Source organism: Poecilia latipinna, unplaced genomic scaffold (genome assembly GCF_001443285.1).
Source record: "Poecilia latipinna isolate Pla-1442-1.1 unplaced genomic scaffold, P_latipinna-1.0 Scaffold1121, whole genome shotgun sequence".
NCBI classification, from domain to species: domain Eukaryota; kingdom Metazoa; phylum Chordata; class Actinopteri; order Cyprinodontiformes; family Poeciliidae; genus Poecilia; species Poecilia latipinna.
The window spans coordinates 36,368-48,606 of NW_015113737.1; the positions used below are offsets into that span (position 1 = coordinate 36,368).

Genomic DNA, 12,239 nt, shown 5'->3' on the forward strand with positions numbered 1-12,239 from the left:
CACACACACACACCTGCAGAAACACACACACACACCTGCAGAAACACACACACACACATACACACACACACACCTGCAGAGACACACGGCGCTGCCCCAGGGCGTTCCTCTCTCCAGGAAGGAGGCCGTGGGGGCGTTGGGGTCCATTCACCCGTTCAGGCACAATGGAAATTAATTTGTTACAGCACATTTATCGTCATGACAACCTGCCTTTTAATTAAAAGCCAACAAACAGCAGAGCGTTGCGTCTTTCTCGACAGAGAAGGAGAAAAACGGAGGAGTGGGGTCTGCAGGATGAAGAATGACTTCAGTCCAACACCAGAATTTAGTTTGTTTAAAACAAAGTTGTGAAAATTAGATTTTAATTTGTTACTCCTGCTCGCCGTTGAAAATTATTCAGAAACTTGAGAAAATTTATGTTTTATATAGAATATTAACATGCTTAAAATCAGGAGTTTCCAAACCCACAATCAACTTTCAGAATGTTTTTTTTTTTTACTATTCAATAATTATTACAGTAATTTAGGATAGCATTTTAGATGGCGTAAAATATATTATGGCTTTATTAACAGATTATACAAATACAATCTTCCTTTTCGATTATTAGAAACTATGTAATATTTTACATTAATCACATCAGATTTAATTTTATTTTCACGGTTCTTACATTGTTTTGTTGCAGCGGTGAACTTTTTAGTGTTTTTCTTGTTAGAAACTTTTCCATTTGTTTGCTAAGCTAGCTTCAGGAGCGACACAGCTAAATGAATTTGACTGGCAGAAAAATCAACATATAAATCAATTATTTTAACTTAAAAAAATTTAATGACTGAAAAGCAGAAAAAAAATTATGAAAATTTTACAATAAAAATTGTGGAATTACTTTTTTTAAATTATTTTTTGCATGTTTTTTCTTCATCTCTCCAACGCCCCCTGGTGGCCACTTAAAAATACACTGCTATAGATCATTTTTGAATCCTAAAAGTAGTAATTTAATTAAAGTTTTATTTTAGATGTCTATGAAAAGTTACTTCTGTTAAAAAGTGACGACGGGATTTTCCACAAATATCAGAAACAATTTAGTTTCATATTTTCTCCATGAAGCAATAAGATGCCAGGAAAATCTCACTAGCAATTATTGATTTTAAGTCCATAATACCTTAATATTGGTGAAAAAGTGTTATTTTTATTTGCAGATTATTTCACTAAAACATGGGGAAAATCTCTTGTCGTAAGTTAAATAATCTGCTATTGGAACTCATTTTCATCAGTATTAAGGTAACATTTACCATACCATACCAACTTTATTTATAAAGCACTTTAAAACAACCACAGCTGATACAAAGTGCTGTACATTAAAACACAACATAACAATAAAAAATAAAAAAATAAAAACTCTTACAGTTTAAAAAACAAACAAACAATTTAAAACTAGATCCTGCTGGAGTTGAAAGCCAAGTAAAATAGATGAGTTTTAAGACGAGCTTTTAAAAGTGGACAGTGAAGGGGCCTCTCTACTTTAACTCATATTTAACTCATATAGATATTTGCACTAGAAACTAGTTTGTGTTTTTGCAGTGTGCTACATTTCCAGCTGCTGTATAAGCAAATTTATGTTTGATAAACAGTTTGTAGAGATTGAGGGAAGACTTTTTACGGTTAATCTATTATTAAAGTTCAGAAAAACATGGTGACACCAGTCAGATGGAAACATCCAAGTGATGGAAGACGACCAACAAAACGATCCTCCATCTTTATTTGTGGTGTGTGAAACCGGGCGAAGCTGTGTGTCAGCATTTCATGGAGTATTAATAAAACCTCCTTCAGGTTTATAACCTTCAGAGAGCGCTCGGGGAAACAACAAGGCGTGCGTGTGTGGCGGGGCGGCGCTGTCATGTTAAACCAAAACATCTCGGTGAGTGAAAGCGGCGAGCCACAGACCACACGGCGCTTTAAAGCAGCAGACCATCAAAACGAAGCGGCTGTGTGGACCGCCGGCGCTGTGTGAGTGTTTTACCTCTTGAGGTTGAGCAGAGCCCAGGGGATGCCTGTGGGCGTTTTGAAGGCTGGCAGCAGCTTTTCACCCAGCTCCACCGCCTTCCTGCGGAACACCTGGGAAAAACGAAAGCGTTTGATTATCTAAGGGTTGCACAAGGAGACACATTTGGATTTTCTCCAGCACAGCTTTAAAAATGACTAAATACAAACGGTAAAGAGGTGCACGAGTTTAGCGAAGGGAAGCTCCATCTCGTTAGCCAGAGAAATAGTTTTTGTGTTTTGTTGAGAAAAATCAAGATAAACTCTGTAGTGTGTTTGAAAGAAAGAGCGGTTCGTTTTAGAGGTGTGAATGCTAATCGAACCAGAAATGGAAACTCTGCTCCGCCTGAAAACCTCAATCAGCTTGTGTGAGCACCAAGCGGACTGGAGACCACTCCCAAAACAGGAGGTGGACTACACCACACGGCATTCTGGGTAAATACAACCAAAAAAAACGCTGGCGAAACAAAATGGCTTGAAGATTTTACCAGTGACAGAAGAGAAATACTACAAACATTATTCCAATTTTGTTTTCATTTTATGAAGGAAGTTGCACTCAGTGTCTTCTTCAGAGGTTTTCATGTTTCCTTCAGTGGTTCTTGATGCAGCGCCCCCACAGGCAACAAGGGGAACAGGTTTTCCAAAAGGTTTGGTTCGTTTGAGACAGCGGAGTGTGAAAGCAAACCAGGTGAAAATGTAGCAAATGTCGCATTTTTGGTCTCAAATTGAACCGAGTTTATCGGACTAACGGGTACGAAAACACCTTGAGACAAAAGGTTGTTGATGAAAGAAAAAAATATCCAAGGAGGAGAAACGTTATGCTAAAAATCTCAGAAATTTTGAGTTTAACATTCCATTTTTACAAGAAAAAAACTGCAGATATTCTGTTGAAAAGTCATAAGTTAAAACTTAGAGGACTTTTGTGTCAAAATTCTGAGGATTTTTTTATTACTGTAAAATTATAATTTAAAAAAAAATTAAAACATCCAAGTTTCTCTAAACTACAATATATTCTTTTAGGTAAAAGAAAAACAACAAATAAGAATTTCAACAGCTACTTTATATCTCACCTGAAAGATTTTGACTCCTTTCTGTTATTTCTTTATCTGTTTGTTGTTTCTTTTTGAATGAGACGTCCCATGATGCAGTTTTTAGATGCACTGGTATCACTCTGCACAGTTTTGAAGCCATAACGTTAAATTTTCATGCGGAGTAACCTTCGGCTCCGATTCAGAGCCGACTGCAGGGACGCTGCGCTGCTTTAAATAACTTCATGAATATTAAACAAATGAAAAGGAGACCAAATACACCTGGATCTGCACAAAACTGGGTGATAATGTCCTACTAAAGTGAACATGTTCATAATCAGCTGGACTCTGTTCTACACTAAACATCGATCCTGATCTGGTTTTAAATGATTACCGTCTTGTAGACTTTCACAATTCTGTAAATTCATATTATGTACAGAAGAATAAAACTGTTTCTTTCTTTTTCAGTACATTTACTTAAGGGGTAAAAATTAATTATTGGGATTCCTAATTTTCATGATCAATTCAGTCTCCAAATCTAAATCTGATAGAAAACTTTTTTTTTTCTGATTGACTTATCAATACAGTGTAGCTAATCTGTGGATTATTACTTAGATTGATCAACAACTGGATAGCAAAAGGGGCTTCGTAGATTATTTTTTACAGAATTTGAACCAAGTGAAGCTAAAAATGCAAATGAGGAGTTCCGGGTAGAAAATATCTACAGTCAAAGAAAGTTTGTTTTTTTTTTATCTTAAAAGCAAAATATGTATATATTTGAGTAATTTTAACTTAAATACAGCTCTGAAGATGTTGTACGTTCAGAAAATGGCCTTTTTCAGTATAATCCAGTTAACAAATACATTGATTACTAAAATAGTTGATTATTTTCATAATCGATTAATCATAATTTACCTGATTAATCGTTAATATCTCATTTCTTTGTGTTTTTTCCAGCTCTAAATGTACACTCTTGATTTTTCAGACATTTTCAGTGGGATTGTAGTGTTATCTTAAGGCTTTTTGTCCAGGGGCCTCTGTACTGTCAGCTGCAATTGATTAATCATGATTTATCTAATTAATCGTTTATATATATTCTTATTTCAACCTCTAGATGTATGCACTTGATTTTCCAAACATTTTCGGTGAGATTATAGCATTATCTTCAGGCTTTTCTTCCAGGGTGTGGAAAAGTGTGGAGACTGCTACATTTGATTAATCACAATTAATTACAATTAATCCGATTAATCGTTTATATATATTATTTATTCATATGTTTTTTCAACCTCTAAATATGTGGCCTTGATTTTCCAAATGTTTTCAGTGTGACTGTAGTGTTATCTCAAGACTTTTTTCCAGGGGCAGCGATAAGAGTGGAGGCCTCTGTACTGTCAGCTGCAATCAAACCAGACTTCTCTGTCGGAGAAGAACCTGCTCTGCAGACTTCGGAGCAGTGTTAGGTGAGGGGTCTCGGTGTCTCTTTCTCAGAGAGACGTTTTATATTTAGCTCCAGGCACAGGTCCAGTTAAAATGTCAGGATATTGTGAGTTCTGCCCTAACATGCAGCCGACAGTTTGACACAGCTGCTGGCAAATCAGCAGCTTTATTGGAGCTGCTGTAGCTGACCACTGCCATGAGGTAAAATTACACTTTTTTTATTAACTCCTGCTGCCACTTCTGACTTTTTAAATCAATTTTAAATCAGCAAAGCTACTTATTTATAACTCCAGCCTGCAAAAGAAACTATCTGATCCCAGCTTTGAGATTGAATTTTTCAGATTTGAAGGAGAGAAAAAACAAACATGAAGCTCTGTGACCTGTTTCTCTCTGTTCTCCGTCTTTCACACAAATACACTCAGAGGTGTGAAGTAGTAGAGACTAAACTGGCAGCTATCCACCCCAGGGACGGACCACTCAGCAAAGTCTGAAAGACGGGGGCAGATTGGAGGACACGTTTTTTGCTTTTTTTGAAAAATAAAAGCTCTAGAGGGGCTGCACGTCAAAACAATGAGGCAACTTTACAGCGTTTCTTTGAAACCGGATGGCAGGAAAAAAATACTCTGAACATAACAGCAATGTACAGAATCCACAAGCAAAGACGTACGTTTTGCATTTTTGGTCTTTGAGCAGATGCTGTTTTAAAGCGAACTGGCGGATGGTTAATGAGAAATTGAAACAACCCTGACAATAATCACAGACTAAAAGCACCAAAAAAGCCTAAAGTGGTTGAAGCAACATGATGGGAATAGACTGTAGAAAAACGTTCAGCCAAGATTTGTGGCTGTCTTCTGAACAGAAAGCAGCCAAAAAAATCCTTGCAATAATCATAAATATTATATGTATTCAAGTACTGCAACTAACAATTATTTTAGGAATTTATTATTTAGATGATTAATCAGATTTTTTTAAAATGGCAGTCAGCAGACATTTCACTTAACCTCTTAAGCTCTTTGCTTATACTTAGCATAAGAAAATAAAACTCACTGAATGGATTAGAGTTTTTGTGGATGGCTTCAGGCTTTGCTTTGTGAATTTTCTCTGCATATAAACAAAATGTCTAAATGCTCTCCAGATAGTCAGTTGTTAGAACAAGATATGATGAAAGTCATTTTTTTATATTCTGGACTCAGAGACCAACTGAGAGGCACGTTAAATGTTTTTCCTCTCAGTGGAGCATGAATAAAAGCCACTGTGGTGGGTGAAACATTACCCAACTGCACAACACTATTTCTTTGCAAAACTCACTAAACACAGAGTTTCTTTCGTTTTCAGCCAACTGCACTCTGAAACATCCAATTCATCTTTCATTTCTGAGTAAAATGCACTCCAGTCTGTCATTTTCTGTGAAGAAATGTCCACTCTTTGGGTTGTAGGCTTTTAGTAGCTTCTCTTTTAATCATTAACCTGACTTAAAGTAGGTAGAAAACTTTACTGAGGGAACTCTGTGGGATCTGCATAATTAAAATTGATAACATCCTGAGGCAGGAAACACAAAACTGACAACCTGTAGGCTAACGGCACAGTATTTCTGCTTTCAAGGAGTAGTTTAAAACAACACTGTGATTTCAAAAAGAAAACAGAAATCATGTATTTATCAGCAGCTGTGATCCCTTAGGGGGCGCTGCATCAAAAACCACTGAAGGAAACAACAAGAAAACCTCTGAAGAAGAGACTGAGTGCAACTTTCTTCTTCATAAAATGTGAAAAAACAAACAAAAAATGGATCAGCATTAAATTCTTGCAGGATTTCTCTTTTGTATTTGGCAAAAAAAACACAAGTAATTTCTCCTGTTAGTGCTGGACTTGAATGTCTGTTTTGGTTGTATTTATCCACAATGCCCTGCGCTATAGTCCACTTCCTGCTTTTGGAGCGGTCTCTGATCTGCTTGGTGTTCACATTCAAACCGCACCAAAACTCACTTTAACCAAACCAAGACCGAGGACTATAGACGGACCATAGTTTGCTTTTTTTGGTCTGATTAGCATTCACACGGACTTTCTAGACAAATGAACTAGAGTTTGATTAAAGCACAAATCAAATTTCAAGAACATAGAATAAATATCCAAATGGCTTTCCATACTCTAGATATTATCTGTTCACTTGGCTTGCCAAATGGGTACAGCTATTTTCCCTGCTCTTTATTAATGGAAATCAAAGCCACACAAAGCAGGTTCTTTAAATTTGTAAATGGTGTTATTCATTATTCCAGCATTACTTTGGTGTGGAGTGCTTTTCTGTCTTACATTACCTAAAAACATTGCAGAGTGCCCTCTTGAGAGACGGACTCAAAAAGTCACGTCTGTACCGTAATTTCTAACAACATGTCCTATAACACCACTAGCAGGTTTTATGTCAGAACCAAACATTTGAGTTTTGCCGTCACCAACAGCATGATGTGAACCAAAGGGTTAATTTCAGAGCAACGCTGTCAAGAACTACCATCTGCTGAAGCACTAGAGAGCAGACGGTGCTCTGCGGCAGAGACAGAAAATAAAAAAACAAAGCCGGGTTTATTAGATGGATAAAACTTTCAGTCACCCAGAGTAATACTCTGAAATACATACAGCATAATCTGAAGGGAGAATGCCAATAACTGCTGCAATATACCTGCGAGCAAGGAAACATGAAAGTAGTCAACAGATTGCAGAATTTAAAACCCTCAGATAAAAAAAGCTGTTAAACTTTTCTTTCTTTAAAGGAATTGCATTAAGCACGCCTGCTAGACTTCAACGATAGTCGGAGTGCATCTTCTCGAGTGTGTTTACCAGAAAAAAGCCCACCGGCTCTCATTAAATACATTTGCAAACACGTCATCACATCCACAGCAGAACGACCGAGCCCAAAGGATGCTGGAATCAGATGAACAAGTGCCAAACAATAAATGAAAATATTGAACATGGAGCCTAAATCCAATTTTCCTCCTTTATCTCCGGACTTCCAAGGCAGAGTAAGTTCAGGGTGATGTGCGAATACATCTCTGTTTTATGTTGCACAAATGGGAGCCGTGCCGTGTCGTAACAAGGCATCAGATGCCAGAGATTAATGTCTTTAATAAAGCTGGAAGCACACAGAGGGAAAGGAAAATCCCAGCGACGCACAGACGAATGAATTACACACAGCCCGAGTCCGAGGCCATCAAGCAAGCTGACAACAAGCTTTAATAAGCGAGTGAATCATACAGAACCTGAGGAACACGCTCAAAAACCCGCGGCTGATGCCGTTAGGAAAGGCTAATGTTGATAATCACATTTCACACCTCAGTGCCTGTGACAAAATATCCATCAAGAAGATTTACTGCTGCACTACAGTGTGTTTGTTTCTCAGAGTTAATCCTGGTTAATAGATAAATTAGTTAACAGTATGTGACAATTCAGTCCCCGAAGACATCAGCTGGCTGCTTCAGATGCACAACAAACGTTTACGAGCAGGAAAAAGAGCGAGACGGGGAAAGCGTGCAAACTGAAAACATGCAATGATTTGGAAAACAGTGAAAAAAAGAAAGAAGAGACATCAGATCTTAAAAGGGAGAATTTGCTGGAGGCAACATATTTCAAAGAGCTGGCCCAAAAGCAAGTTTTACTTGGCATTGCATCACTCCTTTTAACATCTATTTCAAATTAGGAACATTAGACATTAACTGTAAAATGGATGTCAGAACAATATTAATGTATAATGGTCTTCAGTTTACAAATGTAAGAAATTCTGCTGCAGAGACGGACGGAAGATTGTTTTGCTTGGATCTATGCATCTATCCGTCACCGCAGCGTCTGACAAATCAAGTATTCCATCGATTAATTGAACATTTTTCATTATATTTCTCATTTTATCACTTAGGCCTTTTTTCTACAATATTAGAAGTACATTTAAATATGCAAACAGACAATTCAATTCCCTTTTTAAATAAGAAAATGTTAACTACACTGGAATAACAGCATTGCTTTAGTGAACGGTTGATCATTTGTAACAAAGGATGCAAAAATACTTCTAGCATGTGAAAGGAGACTAAACATCAACACATTTTCACTTAACCGAGTCATAATTTGATAGCAAAAGGTGCTTAATCTGAGATTTTTATTAACAGAATTTGAACCAGGTGAAGCTAAAACTGGCACTTCAGTAGTTTTGGTTAGACAAAGGTGTTTTTTTGTTGTTGTTTTTTTTTATCTTAAAAGCAAAATATATAAAATTTTGTAAAGTTTTGGCTTAATTCCTGCTCTGAATATGTTGTTCTTTCAGTAAATGGTCTTTTATTTGCATCTCCAGTTAATTAATTGATTACAAAATTAGCTGATGTTTGTATTAGTAATCAATTAATCACAATTGATTCGATTAATGGTCTGAACTCCTAAGATATCCATATTAAAAACAGACTCAAGGCAATCACACAGTGTATTTGGTTTTACTGCTGGTGTAACAAGGTCATGGTAGGAAATCCATTTTTATCTCCAAGATGAAGCGACAACATTCAGTTGCAATAGAGATGCTTCACTCACATCGGCATGCTGGATGCTTGAAACTAAAAATAAAACTGACTGAATACTTTATTTATTTTGGCCAATGATTGTCTGACCATCATCATTGAATTTTGCTCTCAGGCAGTTAGTTGGTTCTTAAATATAAGTTACCTTGTCCTGACAAAGCAGAACACTGTGAATTCCACACACTATTCAGAGCGTACCGTGTGTTTTTCAGTACATCAGTGTAGATGGCAAGATAGGAAAAGTGTGAAAGTTGCTTTAGGATCAAAAATATTATAAATATAAAATCTAAACTAGAGTTGCACAACAGAAAATCACAATCGTCATGGCAACACCAGTATTTGGGACATTGCAATTGGATCTGATTTGTTTCGATGTGAGTTTTGATGGGAAATTTCAAACAGTGCATCCAAACTCTGCATGCTAATAATATCCTGTGAGATACTTGAATTGGCTTTGATGCCTGAACCTTAATAATACTTTATGTAGGGCTGAGATGATTAATCAGATTAATTGTGATGAATCAATTATTCAAATAATCGTCAACACATTTAGTAATCAATTAATTCATGGATACAGGCAAAAAAAAAAAAAACGTATTCAGAGCTGTATCATATGTTGATGTAATCTTGTAAACCTAAAATTCAAAATTAAGATTCGCATTTTATTAACACCTTTTTATGTTGATATGTTTTCCCCAAAACTCCTCAAGTGTCGTCGTTTCAGGTTTTTCCCAGTTCAAATTCAGTACAGGAATGATATGCAACTGCAATTTAAACACTAAAATGTTCATTTTCTTATTTAATAAAAGAATTGAATGATTTGTTTTCATCCTTTAATGTATTGTGTAAAAAGGTTCAGGTGGCTTAATGACAATATGTGAAAGTGTCAAGTTTATTTCATCTGATTAATCGTCAGAATAACTGCTAAAGTTATTTAGTTGCAGCCATATTTTATGGCTAAGGTCGCTGAAAATGTCAGTTTTTGTGAAAAATGTAAAGCCAACAGTTGAATCAATAGATCACACAAGAGTAGATTAAGAGACATTTCTACTTTATTTTGGATTAGAGCCATAACCTTCCACTCGACATCGCTGACCTCCCCGTTTTCTTCCCGAAATCGAAGAAGGAGCTTCGCAGATAAATAAATCTTAGATCTGGGTTACGACCAGCCAGCGGCTGGGTTGTAATTCAGTGAGGAGGCATCAGAAACCTGTAAGGTTTGCGTGTTCATCAGGTTCTGTGTTGGTATGATTACGTGTTGCAGTCCACAGAGAGTGGAGCGGACAGCTTCCTAACGAAGATGAATCACTCCGCCCGGACGCTGTGTGACCAGCAGGCCCGGTGGGACATGTGGCCCAGATTACTGCAGCGTCGCTGGGATGAAGCGGGGCCAGCGCTCCCCCTCTGGCCTCTGTCATCTCCTTCCTCATCTTTCCTCTGATGTTCAACTATTACTCAAGATTTACTCTGTCACCTCTCCTGTTTCTTATTCTGTCTGTTGTTCTTCAGTTTCCACTTCTACTTGTTCAATTATGAAAGTCAGGCTGGTTATTTTTTATTTTATCTCCGATTTAATGAGCCGACTTCCTGTTCTCAGGCACAAAATTGAAAATCTTATCTACCAATCGTGCTTAGATTTTAATCTGTGATTTTCTTCTTTCTTAACTATTAATGTAGCATTCTGGGATGTTTTTCTGTTTTATTTTTGTTTTATTTAACCTTTTTCACCAAGAAAATCCCAGAGATCAAAATTCTCTTTTGCAAGAGAATCCAGGCCAAAACCAAATAAATTGGTTAAAAGATTCCTCATTTCATATGATTCCTTCTCAAAATCAGTAACTGAAACTTTAGATTTATGTGCTTCTGCAACTCATTAAAAGAAAAAGGAGCAGAAAACAGAAAAAGATTTCTTTACAAATTCAGTTTGGACCTGAGGCACCGAAAGTAAAACTAAGCTCAGTTTTCTTTAATTCTGAGAAAAACACACGTATGTTTGTCAAGCTATTCAAAACTAACCAAGTTAAACTTCTTTTTTCTTTGTTTTACCAGTAAAATCCCATTGAGATAGTTAACCACCTATTGCTGAAATGGACTCTTTTCTTGTCTTTTTCTCCTAGATAATGTAGATCTTGCTCAGTATTCGTGTTTTTTGGTTAGTTCGGTTTAAAATATTCTGCTTTGAATGCGTCTATTTAGCTTTCCTTGACGGTGAAAACATTAATAAATCAAACATTTTGCTCAGTAAAGCAAATTGAAAATCTTATCTGTCGTTCTATTGATCCAAACTATTGGTCATGCTTAGATTTCAATCATTGATCCAATTTTTGTTTTACTTTTTAATGTCATATTTCAGGATGTTTTTCTCAAGACATTATCTGCTTTTTCTGCAGCTTTCTTTTATTTTTAAAGAAAACAATTTTTATTTGTAAAGCCATTTAAAATGAACCAATCATTCAGATACGTAGCTATTTCTAAAATTAACTTTTTTGTGTATTTTTCTTCCAATATAAAGTTAATCTTTCTCAGTATTTCTGTTTTTCGGTCAGTTTTATTTTAAAAACTGTCTTCTTGAATAAATCTTAGCTTTCCTTGGTTGTGATAAAATAATTAAATCAAAATGTTTTGCAATTGCTGTGTATTTAAAAAGCGCTCAATAATTTCCTAAATCTTTTTTTATGTTGATTACAGTTTTATAAAATCCACATCCAGACTCAGATACTTCACAAATTTACAGTAAACAGCAAATAAATTGCCTCTTGTTTTCTGGTAGCTGCATGTAAAGGCTTCGGGATTGTTAAGCTCAGCCCATGCAAAGCGACTGAGGATGAAGGAAACGGGCGGGGAAGACTTAGCGTCAGCTGAAGGAGGTCATTCTGGAGGCTGCAGCTGCACTGGAGAGGCTTATCCAACACACACGCAGCACTCTGAGGAGGTGACAGCTTTCAGTAGTTAAGAAGCCTGCTGTTGTGTGAATGGTTGCTCTTGTCCTCCACTCCACTCTGCTCTCTGTCAAAGCCTGTCCTCAGCCTCTTTCTGGGTTTAATTCATTGCTTAAGGAAAAAAAAACCCACAAGGACAGACAGAGGGTAATAGCAACACCGGGATCTGTAATCGATGAAGGAGCAGTAAAAGAAAGGAAATGGGGGAAAATATCTAATTATTAACTTGATTTAATAATTAATCGAGTCAATCGAGT

General features: G+C 36.5%; 1 protein-coding gene across 1 annotated transcript in view; it reads right to left on the bottom strand.

The window, feature by feature from the left end:
* Positions 1 to 12,239, bottom strand: part of LOC106959810 (mannosyl-oligosaccharide 1,2-alpha-mannosidase IA-like) — a 68,940-nt gene that overhangs the window by 26,196 nt on the left and 30,505 nt on the right. Inside the window, exon 2 of the mRNA XM_015052591.1 lies at positions 2,015 to 2,109. Coding sequence (XP_014908077.1) covers positions 2,015 to 2,109 — 95 coding nt within the window. The remainder of the gene's footprint in view (positions 1 to 2,014; positions 2,110 to 12,239) is intronic.